Source organism: Rattus norvegicus, chromosome 1 (assembly GCF_021556685.1).
Source record: "Rattus norvegicus strain SHRSP/BbbUtx chromosome 1, alternate assembly SHRSP_T2T, whole genome shotgun sequence".
NCBI classification, from domain to species: Eukaryota; Metazoa; Chordata; class Mammalia; order Rodentia; family Muridae; genus Rattus; species Rattus norvegicus.
The window spans coordinates 15437234-15462409 of NC_141534.1; the positions used below are offsets into that span (position 1 = coordinate 15437234).

Genomic DNA, 25176 nt, shown 5'->3' on the forward strand with positions numbered 1-25176 from the left:
GGTTATGTGGCAATATCTCTGTGGCGTAGAACTGGATCCAGAGTGCCAGAGTTTCTGATCCATGTGCCATCACGGCTAAGTGATAAGACAGAAGAGAAAGGATAGAAGCCATTGTCTATTCAATGTGTTTGTTTATACACTGTTAAATATACGTGGTGAGGTGAAATTCTGATCTTCAGGAAACTTGGATTTTTATAAACAAACAAACACCCAAATAGCTCCTCCTTATTCTTACTGCCTCCCACTTTGCATTTCTTTTCTGATATATTTTCCCTTTTAGAACAAATGACAGCAGCCCATCCAAGGGATTCCCCTCCTCCCTCCCCTCTCCCCTTCCCCTCCCTCTCCCTTGCTCTCTTTCTCTCTTCTTCCCCTTTCCCCTCTCTCTTCCTCTCCTCCTTTCTCTCCCTTTCTTTTCTCTCTCTCTCTCCCTCTCTCCTCAAGATTTCTAGGCTGCCGCTATAACTAACGAAATATCTCCTTCTACCTAACAATTTTGATTTCTGAGGCTTTTTGTTATGTAAGCGCTGTCGCTAGATTTATGAGAAAAAAAGTTAAAGATGTATAAAAGTACAGTGTGTTTGTTGTATTTTACTGCTGTCTTCCTCAAAACAGAAGCAAGGCCTTTCGTTCCCTTTATACTTCTGAACTCTAAACTTTTCCCCAAAGTCCGGTGGCGCTTCTGGAATTTCTTACATTTCTGTTATAAGAGCGAGCGGGAAGCATTTTCTACGTCAATTAGCATGCGAAGCGTGAGTTTGGTTCTGTGCTCCATTAAAGTCGACTAAAGGGAGGCACTGCATGTCTTTCTCTCAAAACTAAAGCAGAACAATTAAATCCCGTGTCTCTTTGCTCAGCTTTTTGATCCCACACAAAGCGTTTCCACTTGCTGCCTTTGGGTGTAATGTTAACAGAGTGAGTAACCATCCGGCACCGCTGTAACAGGCATGGCGGAATGCCTTGTTTTTGCTCAATCAGTCTGTGTTCAAACTATCAGTTTGATTTATTTGTCCACATTGACCCTTATTCACCACTTAATTATCCTCATATAATCTTTCAAGAGGCTCCTGACACAAGGAGAAAGACAATGGCCGATGTTCTGTAAAACAACAGTTGACCCGATAGGCCCAGACGAAGACCGTGGGTCGAAGGTTGTTTGCTGTAGAAGAAGCCACTTCTCCTGTCCGAGAGCTGTGGCCAGGGCTACTCTCTGTGGGTGCCCAGGGCTGTCCGGTCAAGCTGTTAATCACCCTGAGAGTGTGCGAGCCTGAGACAACCCCAGCTATTTAATCTCATGGACTCCCTCACACTTCCAGTTTCTTGAAATTATACATTAGAACGCAGGGGGGAAATCTTTGTGAGAGCACCGTGGCCGGTGAGATTGGAAATGTTTTTTCCTCGCGGGACGCATGAGCAGTTTCAGAAGCACGTGCATGAGAGGAGAAACGCACTGCAGACATTGGTCTGCTTGGCTTCATGACTGATCTCTGAACGCTAGTCACGCGAGTTACGCTTTTGGTTGGAAGCAAGTTAAGACCTTCTTCTATATAGAAACACCATAGCTACTGATCGATTTAGCTGAAAAGTACAGCAGTTCTTTTAGAACTTTCGAAGTCAGACAGCGATTCTTCACTCTTGGCTGCTAAAACTCAAAATAAATAAATGACAATTAAAAACATGGACAGCAGTCATTAACGTTTACAGAAAAACAATACCACGAAAACCGCGGTTGTACATTTATGAAGTCGTTTCATATTAAAAATTTGAAAAGAAAAAAGTATTTCCTAGCAAGTTGAGCTCCGTTTCGTTTGGTGAAGCCACAATATTGTAAAAATTCGTATTTACTTATTTTATAATGTATATACCCAAGCTCGGTTTGTCATTCCCTTTCTTAATCTATGGAATTCTGGTCTCCGTGGTTACTGGTGTAAGTGACTTCAGCCTAACTGTGCCCATACATTAAAAACGGTGATCAGGACGGTGCACACCTAATACTAGAAAAGTACCCAAGAATCACTACACGGCCTCCATGTCTTAGTGGTATTTAGCATTTACGTCTTGGCCTTTTGTTCTTTGTGATGGGTATATAATTAATCATGAAGGTTGCCGCACAGAGACAACCTTGTAAGAAGTGGATTAACGGCAGGTGGCAAGTTGGACAACTAAAAGTGACTTGGTAGGATTTTGCTGCCATCCCCACAGGAAGCATTTCGAGAAGCCACTGAGATCAGCGTGAAAGCTGACAGACACAACCCTGAGAAGAATCTGAGCTCCTCATCTAGTGGCCAATGGCTTTCTGCGGGGTTTGCTGTGGTCAGTGTCTGGGTCCTCTGGCTTCCCTGGGCATCCCACTCAAATGTGCTACTTCTGATGGCAGTTCTCACGCACAGTCCCAGGAACCCAGTGGTGTCCAGGAGGGTGTGTATCTGAGTGAACGTGAGCTGGGATGCACACACTGTGACCCTACAATCCTGCACACCCAGGTTAGATGAAATAGATTCAGTTTTGTCTGTTCTTTCCTTCTGTATAGCCCATAAAATGTCCCAAAGCCTTTTTAAAAAAAATGCATCCAGGTCTTCCAGCTTGGGCGTTCTATGACTTTAAAACTAAATTTTAAATTTTGAAGCTGGAAAAACACAGAGTAAAGAGGAACCAAGAAGGGAAGCAGGTGGCAGTTTGGCCTCCATCCTGTCCCTTAGATCTGTACCGTCAGAAACGCCTTCCTTCTGCCGGGCCCCACCTTTTGCTGCTACTGCTTCTGAACCCATTCCATGGCTGTGCATCTGGACCACGTGAGCTAAGACCTACCAAGGGCTCCTGACCGATTGGGGACTGGGGTGGGCACCACGGGGAAGATGATAAAGCCAGAATCCTACGTTAAGGGTTATTCCAACGGAAATCCTGTTCCAAGAAAGGACATGGAGTTGCTTTCTCTGCCAGACCTGACCCAGGCCTCTAGTACCAATTTTTTCATCACATTCTAGAAGAAATTATCAAAACTGCTTTTTTTGAGGAAAAAACATAGCCATATATATTCTAGTCCTCAACTCTAGGCTTTTCCCTGTTTCTCTGGTTTGAAAAACTGATTTCTATCTACGCATTGCTTTTTCCCCCCTTTCCTTCAAACACTAGCTGGGCTGGAAGTTTGTGCCCAGCTCTCACAGAGCCAAGGGTTAAGCATGAGATACTAACACAGATGAATGCGCGAGGAAAAGGAGTAGTGGAGAACAGCAAGAAGGGTGTCCTCTCTTCAACTCGCTGCACCAGTCCCTGTCCCAGCTCGTCTCCCAACCAACAGAGTTAGTGTGAGCCTAACCGAGAACACAAGAAGGGACTTCTGAGAGAACTCCAAAATCACGGGGGAATCTGTGTCCTTGTGGCCATGGTTAACCCTTTGTGAGGCTTGTCTTTTGCTGAAAGGGGAAGCTGGAGATGGTGCAGCTTTACCCTCCTGAGAAAAACATGAATAAATATCACTTGGTATCCTGTGTTGGCTCGGGAGCTGTGAGAAGTGTGTTTGGTGCCTTAAAAGCATATGTAGCACTTCCCCCCTTTTTAACACCTCTAGACTCCTGAGAAGGAATGCTTTTCAAAACTACAGTTGGCTTATGTGGAAATGGGGAGCTGGACTCTTAGGAAGTCTGTGGGGAGAAAACCTGAGGACAGCACGGCCCACGCCTGTTAGGAAGAAAGTAATCTACAAACAGCTTTCCCTTTTGATCCAGTTCTGTGTGGGATTCTTACAGTTAGTCCCAAGTTAGTGTAGAACTTGGTGCTGCTGGCGCATTGAACAAAGGACACTGGAAGGCGTGAGAAGCAAGGTCTCTGACCTCTCTCCTGCATGGTGTCCTCCTGTAAAACGAGACACAGAAGGCGGAATTCCTCTTCCTCAAGGAAGATCACTCCTTCCTGCTCGGCCCCTTGTGGTCCCTCATGCCTGAGGAGTCCTGCTCTGTACCTACAGGAAGTGCCATGGTGAAGTCAAAGAGAATCTCGGACGCTGATCATAGCGGCTCACAGCTGTGAATCCTAACACTTAGGAAGTTGAGGCGAGAGGGTTGTCAAGAGTTCTAGGCCAGCCTACAACTACAGTGAAACAAACCAACCAACCAACAGCCTGTTCTGTTAGGAAGTGGACAGTCATTGCCTCGGAGAGCATGTGGCGGTGTCTGCAGACCATGAGGAAGAGCATGTCACTGGCATCTGGTGTGATACGGTCAAGGGTGCTACAAACACCCTAGAATGCACATAGGACTCACATAGCAGCTGCCTACAACGAGGAAATCTCCAGCCTAAAGTGTCAGCTGCACTTTAAAAGAAATCTCCCCTGAGGAAGACGGTCTTCACTCATTGTGTTGTCATTTTCTGGTGGCATGCTTGAAATGTTCTGGCAATAGTGGCGGATAGAAATTTGCTTGGCACATTAATTCATAACTGTGAGATGATTGCAATACTTCTAGTATGGGAAATCGGATGCTTAAATGCACATGTCTCTAAAGGCTGGGTTAAAAGAAATAATTAACATTCAAGGTGTCTATGACTCTTAAATTGCAAAGCTGCTATTAAACGTTAAATATTGGGCTAAAATACATGGCACGTTTTTGAGTCGTATTCTTTTAATGAGGAGTATTTCTTTCCATAATTTACTAGAATTCTTAGGGAGCTGGAACAAACACTATCGAAAATAGAACAGATACCACAGAGGAACACACCGGCACAGGCTTGCAATTGCTCTAAGCCTGGTTTCCGCTCAGTGTCTGTACTGTGTTCAGATCTGAACCCTCATTCCTGGATACTGGATCCAGACGAAATGCCACAGGGCATCCAACAGGAAAAAAAAAAGGGTAGAGTTAATATAGTTTAATCATATATGTAAGAGCAAAATCAATCTGGGAGGAATATTTGTTAAAAGAAATACAAAACCCTTTGGCTTGCTCATTGAAAACTTATATAGACGAAACAGAGACATTTCATTTTGCATGAGTGCTTTTAATATCAAAAGACAGGGGGACGTGTTTAGCCCAAAGTCCATGTGGTAAACTCTGACGTAAAATTGCTTTGTTAAATGTGAGCTTCTGTCCCATAGCAAACAGGCTTTTCAGTCTCTCAGGAAAGAAAATGAAGTTGTATCTTTCCGTGTGTCGATTCCTGAATGCAGAATTTTAGATCCCCTTCAATAAAACACGTGGCTGTGTAGGATTTTATGTTACTGAGGGCGGATTATAAAAACATTGATTTATTGTCATTATAGAAAATTTATGATCACAAATTCAGCATCTATCAAAGAGTTTGGCCACAGTACATCAAAAAAGTCTTCACCTACTGGGCAATGTTACCACAGGGCAAGATAAAAGTAAAGTTGGTTCCCTTCTTCCCATCGCAACAAAAAGGTCGATAAAGCGCACGCTTGATATCAAACAGAGCTTCCTGCTGGCTTCAGTTACCTGGGAGTCTGGGGCCTGTGGTTTGAGTAATGTTCTGCCCACAATGCCAGTGGCAGCAGAAGCACGGAGAGAATGCGGGGCTTCCAGCCGGCTGAGCGAGCGCGTAAGCAGCCGGCTGAGCGAGCGCATAAAGTTCAGACTCATTCTTTATTCTCCAGCAGAAACGATAGCAAATGTTTTTCTTCTTTAAAAAAGAAAGAAAGGTAGTCAGCGATCTTCTTCTGTTGTCGCCTTTTTCAGTGCTGGGACTTGTATAGCGGTTTACCCAGACAGAGGTGATCCGCTCTCGGACTACCTTCCAGGATCATGTAAGTTTGCAAAAGCATTGAAAAGAAGACGTTTGGCAACGTTTTTGGTTTTTTGATTGTTGTTTGTTTTTGTGGGAAATTCCTGAAGAAATAAGAGATAGGTTGCTGGGGTGGGCACTACTGGTGCCCAGGTGAAAACGTGACCACACGGAGCATGCGTGTGCTGTATACGTGCAAAAGTTGGAACTTTTATCTCCTTAATTCTGAGAAATTTTGTGAAAGGAATGAAATTTTAATATTAGAAAAAAATCTGTATTTTGGTATGCAACATAGTATTTATCCTAGAGTCCATAAGAATGATTTTTTAAAAAATGAAAACTTAAATCAGAACCAAGGAGGACTCTGAATCCTGAGGTACTTACCTCATTTTCAAACGTATTAATTAAAAAGATGAGACAATAAGTGTTCTGAGCGGACACATAATTTTTTCATTGTTTCTAAACACTCATACAGGAAGTGTAACATTTAGCTGTCACTCAGACGCTAAATTCACAAACTATGTTTTGAGAAACGCTTGCAAGGGAATACTGCAGCTGCTGATGGATTAGCCTTTAGACCAAAGGAAGGCAAAGACAAAGAAAATTCTGGCGTGACTAAAGCAGAGCGGTGGAAGCCATGGAGAACGACCACCAGAGGGCAGCATCCTCAAGCGGTTGTGATGGGGGCGGGGTGGGGTGAGGTGCCCTGAAGGAACTGTGTGTTTCTTAAGAACCAGTCTCAAACTGCTCTCTGGTTTCCTAGTTTAAAACCCCCAAGTGCAAAAAGAAGCGTTCCCACCCCCCGCCCCCAGTGTGAAGTGTTCGATAATCAAAAGCAGAAATAATACTTTATGGACCTCAGCATGTGGCCTACATTGTTCTAAGTGATTTACATGTATCAAGTTGTTGCCATGACAACCTCGCAGTGGAAACACTGTTGTTAGTACTACGTTAAAATCACGTGTGCATTTATATGCTGTGTTGTCTTTTTTTTTTTTATTTTTTTTGTTTTTTGGGTTTTTTTTTTTTTGTTTTGTTTTGTTTTTTTAATTGAAATTTACGACGAGGAAACTGAGGCACAAAACGTTTATCACTTGCTGGGCCCATAACAAATGCCAATTACCTGAGCTGAGATTCAGGCCAAAAGCTCTGGCCCAGAGATCAGAGCTAACAGACTGAGGACCCCATGCAATGTTTCCTTATTGGCTCCCTACCAAGTTCAGCTGCTAGACCAAGGTATGGCCATGTCTCAACACGGTTCCTGTGTGCTGGATCTCTGAAAACACTTTCTAGAAGGTTTCACCCAACAGTGCCGGTTTCTTCTTAATCGCTGCTAATTCTCAGCTCCAGCCTACCAGCACTGAGTATCCAGCAAAGGTTTTGCTTCAGTAGCTCCGGGATCTCGTTAATCACAGCCGGTTCTTCAGCTCCAGCTGACCAAAACTAGAGAGTCTTCGCTTCCCACTGAAACTTCACAAGCCAGGCCTCCATTTTTAGACCGTTCTCAGTAAGCTCCTACAGAAATGACTCAATGGCTCTTCTAGCCATTCCAAAGTCCTTCCGCAATTCTTCCTAAAACACAAGGTTAGGTCTGACACAGGAATCCCTACCATCCTAGAACCAACTTAAGGTTACTGTGGCTGTGATAAAGCACCATGACCAAAAGCAACCTTAGTAGGAGAGGGTTTATTTCACACACAGTTAGTTCCACATAACAGTTCATCCTCAAGCAGCACAAGAATTCATGCAGGCAGGAGTTGATGCAGACCATGGAGGGGTGCTGCTTATTGGCTTGCTCCTCCTGGCTTGCTCAGCCTGCTTTCTTACAGGATCCAGGGCCACCAGCCCAGAGATGGTACCACCTACAATGGGCTGGGCCCTGCCCCATTGATCACTAATGGAGAAAATGCCTTACAGCTGGATCTCATGGAGTCGTTTTCTCAACTGAGGCTCCCTCCTCTCTGATTACTCTAGCTTGGGTCAAGTTGACATAGGACCAGCCAACATAGCCCTCTGTCCTGCTTCAGGGGTGTCTTAGTTACTGTTGAATGGCTGAAAAGGGATCATGACCAAATTTTTTTTTCTTATAAAAGAAAACACTATTGGTTGCTGGCTTACAGCCTCAGAGGATTAGCCCATTGTCATCATGGCAGGGGACATGGCAGCAAGAAGGCAGGCAAGCAGGCTGGTTCTGAAGAAGTTGTTAATAGCTTTACATCCTGTTCCCCAGGCATCAAGAAGACAGAGAGAGAAATACAGGGCCTAGTGTGGGCCTTTGAAGTCTCAAACTCCACTCTGAGTAATACACTTACTCCAGTCAGACCATACCCCCCTAATCCCCCTAAACCTTCCAAAGCAGTTTTATAACCTGATGACTAAGAATTGAAATTTGGAAGCCTGTGGGGCCATTCTCGTTTAAGTCACCACAAGGAGAGATGGACATCAATAGAATGTGAGAGGGATCACCCTGTATCTGGGGTTTCCTTAGATACCACAAGCTTGAGCATTTACCATATGGAGAGGTCATGTTTGAGGACAGACTCGCCTGAACCCCATCTAAGGCAATGGTGTCTGGGACTGAAGTAAAATATTCAGTAAGGGAGACTTGATTTTTATGTTTTAGAAATGGAGAAAGGATGGGTTCTACCTGAATGCTAAGAAGTAATACCTCTAGCAAGTGAGATTGAAATTGACCTCGGACATGTTTTTAAACAGTAACAGGAAGGATTGGAATCACGAGTGCCTTCAGGTTCACAGATGCTAGGAGTCAGGAAAAGCAAGCCTACATTTTGAGTGTGCATTAGGAACAGCATGGTTTGAAGGGTTAGCAAAGGCAGGTGAGGAGAGCAAGACAGAAACGAAAAAAAAAAAAAGAAAAAAAAACTGGCATTGGGCAAGACCATACTGACGTGGTCTGAGGTAATGACAAATGGTAGGTGATAACGTTCATCGGTCTCAGACCAGCAGGTGCATATGTGTGGGCGTCAAAGGTCAACCTCCCACCATTACTCACTCTTGCTCCAGCATAGCCCACTGTTACTGTCAATGACAGAAACAGCTTTCTCCTCAACAAGGTAAGAGATGGTTTATTCTGGGGCCAATTATGAGTGATCCTAGCTCAGGAAGACAGATTTTTACTCTCTCCAAAGACCGTGTTCCAATTTCATGACGCTTTTATGGAAATAGAGGGTCCCGAATTAAGGTACCTTTCAAATGTATTGGTGCAAACATTTGATAAGCAGGTTACAGCAAAGAGGCGGACCCTCTGTAACAGGCCTTAGATGCTATCCGGTGATACTGTACATTTTGGGGTTGGTAGAAGCCAATGGTCTATGAGTTCATGCATTCATGGCTCTACCTTGAAATCATAAGGCTGTTAGCTCAGACAGGAACAGAATAAAAAAAATGGGCATCAAGAGGTCCGAAGATGACTCAAGACAAATTCTACTTAGGGTCTGAACCTGCAACACACTACTGGCTTCCCCAGCTCCAACGTTCTAACCTGTTAACCAGCCTTGTTGAAGGGTCAATGGAAGGTGGTTTCCTTCACACCAAGCAGCAGGATGTAAATGTTTGTTTAAGCAGCTGAGACTTGGCCCTGCTTAATGCCACAGATCACATGAGATGAGTTCATTCAGAGTGTGGGGATCGCGGTGAGGGTTAGAGTCATGACATGAAGTTTAGAGATGTGGGAGTTTTGGAGGAACTAAAAACAGACGCACTCGTGACTGAAGAGAACGGTGAAAATATGAACGAGGGAACAAAAACGCCCAGAATTCAAGGTCAGACAGTGGGACCAGGAGGTAGAGATGGGTTTCAAAACTAATCCCTTAGGACTTTCAGAAGGATGGAAAGAGTTCGGTGCAGGAGAGGGGAGCACAAATGCTTTAGTACTCGAGTGTGTGAGTTTAATGACCAAAGGAGCTTTCCACATCTCTAGTACGCACCTACCTGGGATGTAGAAATAAGCCTAATTTGCATGAAAAGAGGTTATTGCACTCAAGAACTCCACTCCCGATGGAAAAGGTTGCTGGGAATTAAGCAACATTATCCATGCTAGTCAAGGGGTTTTCTTCTACAGGATACATTTAGTTCCAGATTAGACATGGAATTTTCAAAATTAATTATGGAGAAAGAGCGTTCCTGACGGAGTTTCTCCTGCCCCTTCATGACTTTGACGATCAGTTTATTTCGAAAGGTTTCTTTAATGGCTCGATCTTTACTCTGTTTTCCTGGGTCATTGCTTCACCATCTATAAAACCAGTCGATAATAACGGTTTATTTTCATCGTACCCCCACAGCAAAATAGACCCCATTAGTACCAAAGAACATTACAAGGTAAGCTTACCACCTGGGTCATAGAAGGTCATATAGGATCTATGGAAAAGTTGGCTCTGTGAGGTCTCTGTCCGTAGGTCAATATTGAGTGTGTCTATGAATTCTGTAGGTCGATATTGAGTGTGTCTGTGAAGCATAGGTGGGTAGATGTTCCTCTTTGCACATGTGCGCGCCTGCACTCATGTGGCAGCCAGAGCTGAGTATCATCGAGGTATCTTCCTCTGCTGCTTTCTAGTTTACGTTTTGAGACGGGGTCTCTCACTGAATGTGGAGCTCATTTATTTATCCAGGCAGACTGATTAGGCAGCAAGATCCCAGGATTCTTCCCTTTGGGGGAGTGGGAGGGATACAAATACGTGCTGTTGTACTTGGCTCTTTTACGTGGTCAGTGGGTAAATCCTCAGGTCTCCATGCTTGTCAGCAAGCACGTTGCCCACTGATCCATCTCCCCAGCCCCTGTCAACACAAATAAAAGCAAGATGCACCTTTAAAACTACGCTGTCCTGTTCCTACGGGCTTACCAACTGGTTAAAATCGTATTTACGTCATTAAAATGTCAGGACAGTGTTGAAAATTTCCTGTTTCCCCTATAAATGTAAAACACGGTTAATGCTTGAATCTTTTTCTCTGTGCTAACAGAATTAAACTTTGCCATTTAAGCTGAGCTTGGCTACATGTGACTTTAGGTCTAATCCAAAATAAAACATAATATTCCTAATTCTGTGGTGTTTGTAGTAGAGCTGCCTTTATAGTTATGTGAAATCTAAATAATTAGGTTCTTAACTGAACAACGTTATATAAGCCTGTAACCCCAGAACCTGAGCATTAGAGGCAAGAGAGTCAGAGGTTCAAACATGACTTCAAGTTGAAGACACTCTGGACTACAAGAGACTCTGACACAATAAATTAAAGATAGAAAGAAAGATAGACAGACAGGCAGACAGACAGATAGACAAATCTTTTAAGTATAATCTAATATCATTAAATAAATGAATTTTACAAGATGTTTGTATAAGTGAGCGTCCAGGTAAACAATGGGTCATTAGCACTGCCTTGCCAGGTCTGTGACGGAAGGTCTACCAAGGCAAATATTGCAAATTTACAAAATAATGTATCAGCTATTGAACATTTACTGGGTACAGCGTTATAAGTTCCATATTATGTATACTACAGAAGGGAAAGAAATCATTGTTAGAAGTAGACTTGCCATTCAAAACTCAGAGAGGAAGTCAATGTTGCAAAACAGAGACGGGAATAACAAAACAAACCGCAAAAAAACCCATTAAAAAAAAACCCATCATCGTGGTCACTCAAACCTTAAAATAAGTAAGAATTGTGCTGAGCCTTGATCTTCCCAATCAAGACAAAGCAATGGTGGCCAAAAACAAGAAGGTACTTGACAAAAGACTTGTAAACAAGACTTTGGAAACCATATACGTGAACTATAAAGCCAGGAATTTACGTCTTTACGTCTTCCTCGGTGATGAAGAGCTTCCATTTCTGCTAGACTAAGATCAGTAGATCATAATCTTCTTTGAGCTAAAAGGTGGATGGCGTTGTAACCCTGTAGCAAGGACTCAGTGAAAATGTCAACGGAGATGATTAAGAAACCAACCCCCTTCACGAACTGAGCGCACAGACCACCTGCAGAAGGCGCCACGGTTCTATTGTTTGCAAGCGACTCATTCTTATTTAGCGAAAGGAAAATCTAATAGTGGTTGTTTTAAATCTTATTCTCAGAGTTATGGTACGAAAAATGTGGACGCAGGGTAATCATCATTCACCGTGTCTGAGGGGCTAGGCACCATTCACAATCACACGCATATCTAATTTGTATAAAACTCTCTGTTAACAATGCGTTTCTTGGGGTTGGGGATTTAGCTCAGTGTTAGAGCGCTAGCTTAGGAAGCGCAAGGCCCTGGGTTCAGTCCCCAGCTCTGAAAAAAAGAACCAAAAAAAAAAAAAAAAAAAAAAAAACAATGCGTTTGTTAACTTGTGTGTCATTATAACCAAAACCCCCAAGGGAATGAGGTAAGGAAGGATTTATCTTGGCTTAGTGATTCCAGGCCACAGTCTTCAGCACTCTAGATTCCGGGCTGTGGTAAAGTGAGGGCTCTGCAGACTGTTCCCCTCATGATAGACAGGAAGCAGAAATGGGGCCGGGATGTGGGGGAGAGGCGTAACCTTCACAAGCACACGACTCGCAAAGCCCAAGTTCCTCTGAATTTTGTTTCTAATGGAGGTGAATAGTTGAGTTGGAATAACTGGGGCTTTGGATTTAACTAGACCTGATGTTTATGATTGTTTGTTTTCCAGCTTTCACCTACTCTTAGCAAAATTATAGAGCCTCCATGTAAGTCTCCTGCTCATGTTAGTTCTCTCTGTTGCTTTTATGGTAGACACGTCTCTGCCCTTTCACCACTATGTAGCAAGCAGCGAGGAAACCCTTTCTACTTGGCCAGTGGACACCTCCCAGTGTTAGTGGCACCGGCTGTAGGGCGAGCTCACTGCAGCTTGGAAATTCTCCCTCAGTGTCTTGCAGCTTGGAAATTCTCCCTCAGTGTCTTGCCTATCAAGTCCTGGGAGAGATCTGAAGTTTTTACCCTCCATGAAAGCAACCAATTCAGGGCACCAGCTGCCTGGGCATAGACAAGGCCTCTGGCTGGAGACAAGATATCCTTGCTCCAAGAATGGCAGGCAAGCATAGAATTATGGTTGTTGTTGTTGTTATTGTGGTTGTTGTTTTGTTGCTTTGTTCAGTAGGTCATCACGTCACATGAGAGTAATAAAGGCAAGCCTTGTGACTGACACACTGAGTCGGGTGGTACCTTAGCCTTGTTATCTCAGGATTAAGAACACCCAACATCTCTTAATGGGTTATGAGGAAATGGTCGAGCCTTTGTTTCAGAGTTTATTAGGCTAGGCTATAAACAAGCCAGCTTTCTGTTCTGAAGCTATTCAGATCTTTCAAGACCACTCACCGTGCAAACATTCCACCCCCCCCCCCCAAAAATGGTTCAGAATGAGGCAGTGACCTGTGGGTGCCCGTAGCCTCAAGATGCTGAGAATGGGAGATGCTTAGGATCTGTTTCAGCAAGCCTGTCCTGACAGAGTTGTGGAGTATAGTCCTTTCATATTTTTATTACCCGTTCCCATTGAAATCTCCATTGAAAGTGATAAAAAAAAAAAAAAGAAAAAAAAAACCTGGTAGAATCCAGGGCATGTCACCTCCAAATATGGCACGTGGGCGTTTGGTCATGGTGACAACAATAGAAAAACCTGCTTAATGCAGTACCTTACAAAATCCACCTTTGCCCCATGCGTTTCCTAGGCTTTCCATCTGAGCCATCTCAGAACTTTTCTGATCCACCTCCCCCAGATCCTTAGTGAAACTAGCAAGATCCGATGCTCATCGAACGCTCTCAGTCAAATTCAGTCCATTCTCACTTCTCCTTGGAGTCATAGGAACAGATACCGTTCATGGCTCTCGGTAGCCCGAGTCTGACAAACTGGATTTGTTAGGAAATTCAACCCAGAAAACTTCCAAGCCCATGTTAGCACTAATACATTTTACAGGCATGAATTCCTGTAGGATTTACCATGATCACCATCCTCCCGAGGCACTCATAAAAAATGTTTTTAGTGGTTGAAATATTGGTCTACAGATATCTACCTAATTTCAACTGTTTAAATGATTACTATTCTGGATTGGAAAACCTTTTTAAAATAACTTTTATGAGGTCAGTCATATCAAATATGCACAAAACCGTCACAACAACCAGATGCGTGGGTACCTTTATGTACACCAAGACAGATGGGAGGAGAGAGAGCTAATGTCAGAATGTTTGTGGATCAAGACTTCATGTAGGGAGCAAGAGAGATGGCTCAGTTGGGAAGGCCACTTCCTTTGAAAGCATGAAAATCTGAGTTCAGTCCTCCAGTACCCACATAAGAAGCTGGGCACAGACATGACACGTGCTCGTAATCCTAGTGCTATCGGGACAGAGGCTCACTAGGGCTTGCGAGCCGACAGCCCAGCTCCTGATTCAGCACAAGGCCCATATTTGAGAAATAAGGCAGAGAGGGACGGAGAAGGACACCAGACATTCCCCTTTGACCTCCACAGGCACACGGTAATATGTGTGTGCATACCTCCCCAAGCACACACGGAAGGCTTTATTTATTGTTCCACCGTCATAAACACTTCAAGATTAAAGGTTTCCAGATATAGAATGCTTCCGTATTCTGACAAGAAAGCTCAAAAGGGAAAGGCACTTGCTGCCATGTTCGGTGACCTAAATATGATCCCACAGGGTAGGAGAGAACCAACTCTCACATGCTGGTCTTTAATCAACACACACACACACACACACACACACACACACAAAGATACACAGACACACACAAACATGCACACAAACACACACACACAGACAACAGACACGCTCACACACAGACACACTCACACACACACAGATACACACATACACATACACAGATACACACATACACACATAGATACACACACACACAAAGAGATACACAGACACACACAGACATGCACACACACAGATACACACATACACATACACAGATACACACAGATACACACAGATACACACACACACAAAGAGATACACAGACACACACAGACACACAGACACACTCACACACAGATACACACACACACGGGGAAGGAGGAAATAAGCAAAACTTTAAAAATGAATAAACATTTAGCAACATGTGAAAAAAACATTCCAGACTTCAAATAATCAATTAAGTAACAAACCCAAATTTGAGGCTAGTGTGGTCTTGTCATCCTTACCTCCCCATTGTCTCCAGACAGCACATACATTCAAAGTTTGGTTAATTCCAAACAAGATGCGGTAGGCTGAATTCTAATGTAGCTTCCCTGGAATCTTCTCTGAAAACCGGACTTTCTGCAAGCACTGAGATTTTTGGCATGTAATAGAGAGCCGATATACTCTGACCAGCACTGGTGTGAAGACGTGGCTTGCTGGGAGTGAAAACCATGCAGCATGGTCACGTCACACAAGCAAATGATACTTATGGAGATGTCATGAAGCCCTGCCTGTCACACAGTACATTGGTCATCTGAAGAAGTCAAGTCTGGTTCTTCATCCCTGCCCCAGGATCCGAGAGATAAGACTCAGACTCAAAATATATTTACAAAGACCTTAGCTCTATAGCTAGACTCTTCTATCAGAACTTAAAACAACCCGTTTATTCTATTCTGCATTTGCCACATGGTTGGTTACCTGTGCTCAACTACTATGCGTCATCCATCTGGGCCCCATCTTCCCAGGCACATCTCCTACTTAGCACTATCCCAGAATCCTTTGTGCCTCTGTATGTCCCACCTCCCTACTTCCTGCCAAAGTCCTGGGCCACCAGACTTTGATTGACAGGTGCCACATTCATACAGGCACAAGGTGTTTTCTCTACTGCCGTCTGTTACAGTCATGTGCTGCACAGGGCTATTTTAACTACTTATTAATTGTGTGTGTCCTAATGTTCTCATGAAAGTATACTGGAATTGATAATTGTCTGTAATCTGGTGACACTGTAAGCCTCAAAGTGCATGATGCACTGACCGTCATAAAAAATGCATGGCCTATTCAGTTACATAGAGACAATGGCTCACCATGCTACAGGTTTGTATGTTTACCTCTCGTCATTAGTTTAGAATATTGCTTTATTTATAAAAAGAATACTTTGCTGCTAAACGCTACACCATGGGAAACGGGCTTATACCTCTCTGGTTTACCAAGAGTCTTAACTGCATCAGTCTCTCTGAACATGACTTAAGCTCTGATGACTTTACTCTCATGACCCAGGACACACACACACACACACACACACACACACACACACGTACTACTTACACAGAATTCTTGCAACTCTCTACTTTCTATCCCCTCTTTATCCAACACTCAATTGAAATCAACATTTTGTAAACTTTTTGGAGGTCCACAAAGCTTCTTGGGAACTGTGGTGGTTTGAATATGCTTGGCTCATAGGAAGGGATTCTATTAGGAGGTGCAGCCTTGTTGGAATAGGTGTGGCTTTGTCGTGTCATCGTGTAGGCAGGCTTTGAGATCTCCTAGCGCTCAAGCTCTGCTCTGCCCTCTCTCTCTCTCTCTCTCTCTCCATTCTTGGCTGCCTTCAGAAGGGCATTAGTCTCCTCCTGGCAGCCTTTGGATCAAGATAAAAAAATTTCTCAGCTCCTCCCACCCTCTGCCTGCCTGCATGCTGTCATGCTTCCTGCCGTGATAATAACAGACTGGATGTCTGAAACTATAAGTCAGTACCAATCACCTGTTGTCCTTTATAAGAGTTGACTCGGTCACGATGTCTTTTCACAGCAGTGAAACCCTAACTGAGTGACTTAAGGAAGGAACAGGAAGTAGCAGAAAGTAACTCCCACAACATAATCAACGGCACTGAGGAATGCTCAGAATCCGCCTTATTATGCCACCCGGCCCTAACTTTTTCTTTGAGTTTGAGATGACATAATACTTAATTTCATACAGCACAGCACTGGTGCTTTGTGTTACCTGTTTTATGGCATCAAATTTCTTTTCACAGACACTTAGAAGCTCCTTAAAGACAGAAACCTCATCGTATCTGCTGTGGGGGGAAGCTGGTTTGTGACTGAATTAATCATGAAGAGAAAAACACTAAGACGTTCGTAAGTGTAGTAGTCGGAAATGGGCTAAATCGCACACGCGGCCCACAGTGGCCACACCACTGGTGAGAAGGTGTCCATCTTCTACAGAGCCGTCACTGATTCTGAGGATTCAAACTAATGTTCATTCACTCTGTCTCCTCACTTTACACCAATGTCTCCCTACCTTCAATCACATGCTCAAACCCACCAAAGTGCTTTTAATTTCAATGATCTAGCTTTCAATTGTTTTTTAATCTAAACCCACAATAATAATAATAATAATAATAATAATAATAATAATAATAATAATAGTTTACAACATTTAGGAGTACATGATGCTTCTTAGAAACCTGGTGGATACATTGTATCAACTTGAACTTATGCAATGCCAGACGGCCCTAGGGACCAATCTCTCAAAAGCATGCTCTCCCCCGTGCAAGTCACATTCTTCAAGCTCAACCTCCAAGGAAACTCCTCCGTACTCAAAGAGCTACTTATTGACGAATGAGTCCCCATGCTGGAAAGCGTAATGGTGGGTTAAGCATGCAGGGCCTATTCTGCCGTTGTGGCCTAGAGCCTTTCTTCAGTCCCCTTTATCAGTCAGTAAGGACTATTGTGTGTGACGTCATCTGGTAATAAGACACATTCCTTGTCAGCATTCTCTCCTCCCACGCCAAAATGTGTACTATACACTATACAAAATATGTACTTACATGAGTTAAAAAGAGCATTTTCTCTTCCAAGCCAACTCTTCCAAATAGGGTGAGTTGCTCAAGCCCCACCCGGGCCCGCTCTGTCATCCAATGGCTCTAACTTATGACAGAGGAACCCACCAGCCTCTACCCTTGCAAGGGACAAAGGCAATAGGTATGGAACTAAATGGGAAGGTAAATTAACTTTGTTTATTTTCTGGGTAAAATTAATCAATTTTACCACATTTTTATGTTATTTGGAGTTTGGCCAATGTCAATTCCATCTGCAATATTTCCTTTCCAACACTCAGCCAATCTGTGTGTTTTGTCTCATCTTCTCTCCACAATCTGTGGGGTTTTCATCTCTATTAGCTGAGCTTCCCAGGAACGGAGGATGTGCAGGAGCCAGAACAGTTGGCGTCTTGCACCAGAGGGCAGATGACTGCCATCCACCAAACATGCATCGGGGTTTACTTAATCCAAGGTGCTGTGCAAGACGTGAAGATGTAAAAATGAGTCAGATGCAATAGCCACCCCGAGTCCCCAAGCCTGTTTGTTCAAGATACACACAGAGTCACGGCTCTCGCAAAAGCCAGAACGTGCCAACTGTCCTTGTCAACAAAAAAAAGCAAGACAGAAGAGAAATGAACACACCGATGGGAAAGGTCAGAACCTCATGGGCAAGTCACTGTAGGATGAAACCATCTTGATGGCCGAAGAAGACACGGTTATTACATTAAAGTCAGCAACACGGATATCTAGTTTTAGGTACAGAAATTAATCTGACTTTGAAGGTTCAGAAATAATTAAAAAAAACTTTGACTTAGGACTTTCAATTCCATATAGAGTTATCAGGCATTCTACTATAGACAGAATTTCCTTTTGCTTCATTTGGCTAATCATTTTATGATTGGTGAGCATTTAGGAAAGACTTGAATTTAGGTTCAAGAAGTGTACGCCCACCCACCAAGATCACTTTTATTCTTGCAGTCAGTGAACTGCAAGACCAGAGACAGCTGAGACTGAAAGAGGCCCCAGACATAATGTGGGCTACATTTCTTCTCACGTCACACACACCAGTATATCACTGCTAATGAAAGAATTTACACTGAGAATCAATTCCTACTCTCTGGCATAGGAGACTAAAACCCCAAACTCCTGCAAAGGCCCCTGGGGGGAGAGAGGCCATCTTTTTTCATTCTTGTTTTGTGATCTGTTGGAATTGGGAGGAGAGTGATGATGGCGGACTCCTCTCATTTCTTGGTCACACAGGTAGTCTCTTGTGTGGTCACGAAGCTCACTCTTGGGCTAGAGAGATGGCTCAGGGTCTAAGAGCAATTGTTGCTCTTGCAAAGGACCTCGGTCCAATCCCAGCACCCACATGGTGGCTCATGACCATCCATGACCCCAGTTCTGGGGAAATCCATCAAACGCAAACATGATACACATACATATAGGCAAGCAAAATATCCATACACATAGAGTTACGGAAATCTTTTAACCACTAAAAATAAGACAAATCTGAAAGAAAGAAAGAAAGAAAGAAAGAAAGAGAGAGAGAGAGAGAGAAAGAAAGAAAGAGAGAGAGAAAGAAAGGATAAGAGTGGGAGGGAGAGAGGGGGGAGAAAGAAAGGAACTCAGTCTAGGTACATAGTTAACCTGGGCACCCCCAGCTCTCCTGGGACCCTATTCCCCTGAGATTCAGCCCTGCCCCCTGTTCAACAACAGCTTCTTCCCACCCCCACTCCATTTCCTCCTTTTTAGTTTCTTATAATTATTGGGCAGGAGAAAGCCATGCAACATGAAAGATCCCTAACCCCTGGTGTCTTTCTCGTTGGTTCACTGCTGGGCCCCAGTACTCTCTCCATGTTTTACGGACAAATATAAATGCTGTCTAGACGTTTCCACCCATTACTCTTTCAGCAGCTGCATTTGTTTTTATTTAAGTCAGCTTGTCTGGGTCCTGAGTAGCCTGGCTTAACCTGCCCTAACCGATGTCCACAGAGTTCATGGGCATGAGAGGCACCACACAGACACTTTCAGTTCCTTTCTCGGAGTTCCATCTAGACAAACCCATATCCTTCTTTATAAACATGTGGAGAATATTAAAAGCCCCAGATCCTGGTGTCTCCATGGGGCAGGTTCGACTATGTGTTCTAAAAGGTCAAAGAAAGCAGTAGGAAGTCAGAAGGAGCTATCATTCTACAGAGCTGCATCAGGAAGGGCAGAATGACTGAATAACCTACTATCTGTTTTCAAGGAGCTGACAAGGACTTTGAGGTTTTACACAAAGAAGAAAAAGGCAAGAAAAGGGTTCAGGAGCCAGAAGAGCACGGCCTTGGTCTGGCAACTGGGTTGATTGTTATCTCATCTGGTTCTTTGAGGTCTGACTAGCTAGGGGGAAATCATCAGTATGTGTTGGCTGACATGCAAGGAGGAACAGTGTCACCTTAGGGTGACCTAGTGCCAGGCTTTCTGTTCCTACACATAAGGAAAACAAGACCTCAGAGAGGCAAGGCAGAGTCAGACACAAAAATGGAACTGGATCACTGTCTGGGCTTGCCTTCAATAGTAATTCTTTTTAAAAGTCTTCAGAGGAGCCTTTTAAAGTAAATTTCAAAGATGCACAGGGATAGAAACCACAGGGGTCACCATGGTGGAGCCAAACTGAGGCTGTCCCTCTGAGTTTTTTCTCTTAGCATTTTTTACAGTGTGTCTACTGAACACCACCAGGTCAAGTGCTGGACTAGCTCAGATAGGATCCAGACACTCCCTATTTTGCATTCTCTCTGTCTCTGTCTCTCCCTCTCTCTCTCTTTGTGTGTGTGTGTGTGTGTGTGTGTGTGTGTGTGTGTGTGTGTGTGTGTGTATGTGTGTGTGCGTGTGTGTAGGAATAGAGGCTAGACCACAGCTACCCAAGGATTTGAAGAATGAAAAGATTTTATAACACCAGAAACACTTTAGTCCACCATAATTCTTGTCTTTCAAAAAGTAGTTCTTTGCCTCGTCATGGTACTTCCTATCTCATTCCTCATTCCCCTCCTCTCTCTCTTTTAAAGCATGCAATGGTTTTAAGCAAGGACATTCAGACAATGATGCCCCAATACGTATTTTGGATCTCAACCTACGTGTTAGAGAGCTGGGAATGCAAGGAGCAACTTCCCCAGGAGTTCTCTTCCCTGCACAAATAGCAGATCTGTCAAGGAAGAAGCTGCCGTTGGTCCTCCTATTGAAGCTCAATTTACCAAGCAAGATGAAATATAAACCATACAAGAAGAGAATGAAAATCAAACAGAATATCCAGGGCCTGGAGGGTGAGTAAATTCTTCCTTCTGCGACTTGCTTTCTGATCATGGTATTTCATCATGACCATAAAAAAATATTACCCAAGATAGATCGATCAACTGATCAGATGAGAGACAAATAGATGAGAGATAGATAGATAAATAGCTGACAGATAGATGATAGATAGATAGATAGATAGATAGATAGATAGATAGATAGATAGAGTGAGTGAGATAGTGAGATGGATGGGTGGATAGATAGATAGCTAGATCGATGGATGAATGGATAGATAGATAGATAGATAGATAGATAGATAGATAGATAGACGGATGAATGGATAGATAGATGGATGGATGGATGGATAGATAGATAGATAGATAGATAGATAGATAGATAGATAGATAGATAGATAGATAGAAAAGATACATCCACCCACAATAATCTGGGCTCTGTAGACAGGTTCATAAATTTCTTATGTAGATGATAGAGGATCAAAGAAGTTGGAAAGTATCTTATAAAGCAATTTAAACCTCTGGCAAAGTTCAAAAGTTAAAATGAAACCTGTTTTTCTCTTTCCAGGTCTAGGCAAAGTGTTCCCTGATTTGGGAACTGGCTCCTAGCCAGAGTCTGCTATTGTGTATCACCTAACAAGTGCCCAGGCCTGTCACTGTGACTCACATTGGCATCTGTCAGCACCCTGTGTCCCTTACATCATTCATAACCAACAGATGTCCTTGTGGTTTCACGCTGTCCCAGCCCAATTCTTAGTAAAACCACTTGCAATTGACACTGGCGCTGAATGGTGAGAAGAAGTCAGAACAGAACACAAACAAACCAGCATCAAGGTTGAACTGATGCTCTCACTAGCCGATGAAGAGAAAATCTTGATATGGCGTTCTCCTTGTATGACTTCCAAAACTGTTGGAAATAGTCGTGATTTATTTCTGGAAAGGCATAGAAAGGCTCCGGATGCCTTGTGGAGTCAGGAAGACGGGGTGCCTACAAGTTCTGGTTATTAGGAGACAGTAGAAATCTAAGAGGAGGAGAAAGGGAGGGATGGGAGAGAGAGGTAGGGATGGGAGGAGGGAGGAGGAAGGAAAGGGAGAGAAGGAGGAGGGAGGAGAGGAAGAGAAAGGGGAAGAGAGAAAAGGCCAAAACCTCAGCTTCCCTTCCCCATGTTCAACCTTTCCTCTGTGCTTGCCCAAACCAGCTTTAACCTCAATCACATTTGGGACCTGGCTTCTGGGAGCCTTGTCCCAAGCTACTGTGTAACTGGAGGGCATCCTGGCGGGGAAGCAAGGGTGCTTTGCGCTTTCTGCTAAGCCCTACAGCTGTTGGAATCTCCAGACTCCATCCGTGAATCTCTTCTCCCTTCCTCACTTTAGGAGACGATGCTGAACAGTTCCGTCCTTCTCCTGACCTCTGAACTCCAAATCCTGGAAGAGCTTGTCCTTCTCTTCTGATCACCCCCTCTCTATGTCTTCAACACTCCTCCTCCAAACCATACATCTAGTATAATTAAGGTTCTCCCACCTAAGAGTCTCTTTTCACACTTAAAGAAACACTGTTTATTTGAGACAGGGTCTCCTGTAGCTATGGCTGGCCATGAATGTACTACAGGGACAAAGAAGACCTTGGAGCTCTCATCCCCCTGCCTTCACTTCCTAGATTCTGAAGGTAAATCCAGGATTGCAGGCACGCATGCTCCATCAAGTCCATTTTATATGCTGCTGGGCGTCAACCCAAGGCTTTGTAGATGTCCCACCCCTTTTGAGTGGTCAGTTGTGACAAATAGTGGTTAGCGAAGTGTGCTTATCCATTACCAGTTCTGCTTCAATGCATTCAAAACTCTTTTGTCCACCAAATCCCAAGAAGTATACTCCCTGGTATCAGACAGCGCCTCCTCTGGCTAAGGTAGAGATGTTCTGTTTTGCTGTATTGATTCCACGGTTCACCCTACAGCATTTCATCTGGCCCACAAGTATCTCTTCTTATCGCATTCTTTTCCATGGAGAAACTTCTCAGAGGAGAGGAAGTTGGAGGCTGGCATGTGGACGTAGAGATTGTACCCTGGGAAGGTGGTGCCTATGTGAAATGCTGAAGGGGACATGCATACCTGTCAGAGCGACTATGAAGAAAAGTTCAGGGCGGAAGAGCGAGAGAAAAGGGTCTGTGGCAGGTTTGAGTGGCAAATGAAACCAGCATAGTGACAGAAGAGAAAATGCTGAGAACGGGAGGCACTGAGGGGCAGCGACAGGGCAGGTCTCTCGGGGCAGCTTGTATGAGGCCAAACGCGTTATCAGGAAAGTTGTCTTACTGCCAGCGAGATGTAAAAGTGTTGAGCGTTTTTGTGGCAGATACGTGACCAATCTGCTCCACGCTCTCCAGTGTCTGAGCTCTGATATGCAGCTGACTCAGGCCAGGACAAAAGCACGAGTCAGGGGAGATGCCAATAGACACAACAAACTGGCCAAATGGGATGGCGGGAACTACCACACCTTAGACGTGCTGACACTCCCCGGTTTCCTCAGGCTTCTCTGACCTCCATTTTCAGCCCCATATGCAGGCTTTTCTTCTTCCAGAATGCTTGGTGGCTTCTAAGTCACCCCTGGCCCTCCTGTTAGTCAACGCCGTACCTTTGCACACTTTATCACATGATCATCCTGGCTTCTGTGCTTGTCACTGCACACACCTCTCCTCTTGACTCCTGACCCGAACAAATCTCAGACCACCCATTGGATCCTTCAAGGTCAGCATATTCTGAAGCTATTTGCCACCATTTAAGATTCTCAGGAGGGCCTCGTGCCCCGGCCTGCACATCCGTTCTGCCTTTGGAACATTATCGTGTAGGTAGAGGCTGCCACTCCCCTCTTCTGCCTATCAAACTGGAGGTAAGAGCTGTCAGGGATGCTTTGTTGCCTGACATCATCCTCGGGTGACATTCTCTGACGTCCCTTTTCACTTGGACACTCCACTATGCCAGTATCTTGGTTTCTCGTCACTCATGATTAATTCTGTGACTGGTTCTTAATCCCTGAGAGTCATATATCCAAGTGTTCTTTTAGAAACGTACCTAAACGACTTCGATCGGTGTTTATTTGGTGATAACCGATTATTCCAGATTTTCTCATCCTTACCAGCTTTGTGTAGAAAGACATACAAGACCCTGGCCACAGGAAGGTCTAGGAGTACATAATCTCTCCCAAGACTAGGCAGGTATGAGCCAACTAGATGACAGTGTTAGCATATCTGGTGAAGTCCTTTGTAGACCTCTTACAGGCGTCAGGATCTAGGACCTCTGCGCTGGCCTAAGTGAACATTCTGAGCCCCTGACGGTGGCTAGTTCATCACAGTTTCCAGACCCAGGGTCTGAGGCCATGGCCTTCAGGGCCCAGCGACTCCCTGGAAGTCATCTAGAGATTAGAGCCCAAAGCTTCTAGGCTACTTTCCATATCCATTAGTCTGACCAGCAGAGCTGATAGTCTGAGATAAGCACAAACACAGAAGCGACAGTCTAATGGGCAAGGAAGAGGAGAAGAAAGGGAAACACTTAATGGTGTCTCACATCTGACTCCATGGCCCTTGGGTGCTGTCTTCTGCCTGTAGGCACTCTCTAATTAGAGTTCTTGTCTGATGATGGTCAAACTTCCTACCTGGGCCAGAAGTTTCTACTGAGAAATCCCTCACTTCCTCTCTTCATTTAGTACACTTCCTCCCCCATCTCATATCCTTCCAGTGGCCATGTCTCACATCAACCAACGGACCAAGCATCCCTAGCTGCCTCCCCATTTTACCCTCTTTTACTGTGGACCTTAGCATTCTTCAATGCGACTAAATCAGCTAGTCTTCCTCGCCCTTTCCCTGCCAAGTGCTTCAAGCCCTTCGGGACAGTTTGAAACTGTTGCGTGCTAACAGTAGAGCCTTCGACTTTCACCTGCTATCTCTGTCCCCCATGTCCTCTGCCTAGGATGGGTGGCTGCTCACCGAGACTCTAGTCATATGTCCTTCTATGTGTCTCATTCGGCTTCCTCTTGCCGACGCCCCAACAAGAAGCCCCCATTCATCAGAAGGGTGTGATAAAACGCGCCTGTAATCCCCACACGAGGTAGACGGAGGTAGGAGAATCAGAAGTTCACGGTCAGCTGCATGAGTTCATGGCCAACCCAGGCTATAGGAGGAAATTTAGTAAGAACCAGCTGTAACTGTTCTGCAGCTTCCTTGGGAGATGTTCAAAGTAGAGTGTTCAAAAAGAGTAGTGCCGGCATAAGGGTGGTCTGACTGGATGCTTGACGGACAATCCTTCCTTAAGGCTTCCAGGGCCATATGGAGTAGAGCTAATGCCAGTAGAAGTCAGGTGTCCCCATCTCAAAACACCTTTCCCCACTTACAGGAAGCTAAATATCAAAAGAAACATTGCTGATAACATTGCCTCATCAATAA

At 44.2% G+C, this 25176-nt stretch overlaps 1 protein-coding gene and 1 long non-coding RNA gene across 4 annotated transcripts; one reads left to right on the forward strand and one right to left on the reverse strand.

Moving 5' to 3' along the window:
* Positions 1–7403: 7403 nt before the first annotated feature.
* LOC148006853 (uncharacterized) lies at positions 7404–15418 on the reverse strand. Its single transcript, XR_015644707.1, has 3 exons — positions 14894–15418; positions 10079–10524; positions 7404–9982 (listed from the first exon to the last, which is right to left on the reverse strand). It is a non-coding gene; the product is annotated as an uncharacterized LOC148006853 (long non-coding RNA).
* LOC120098796 (uncharacterized) lies at positions 9323–24970 on the forward strand. 3 transcript variants are annotated; one of them, XM_087597346.1, is made up of 3 exons: positions 9323–9512; positions 20511–20765; positions 21316–24970. In XM_087597346.1, the coding sequence occupies exons 1-3, from the start codon at positions 9404–9406 to the stop codon at positions 21354–21356; spliced, it is 405 nt and encodes a 134-aa protein (XP_087453472.1). In that variant the 5' UTR covers positions 9323–9403; the 3' UTR covers positions 21357–24970. The 3 variants fall into 3 exon arrangements, 1 of the variants encoding a protein (XP_087453472.1); XR_015644706.1 differs by lacking the exon at positions 9323–9512 and adding an exon at positions 17806–18219; XR_015644705.1 differs by lacking the exon at positions 9323–9512 and adding an exon at positions 19570–19753.
* Positions 24971–25176: the final 206 nt, after the last annotated feature.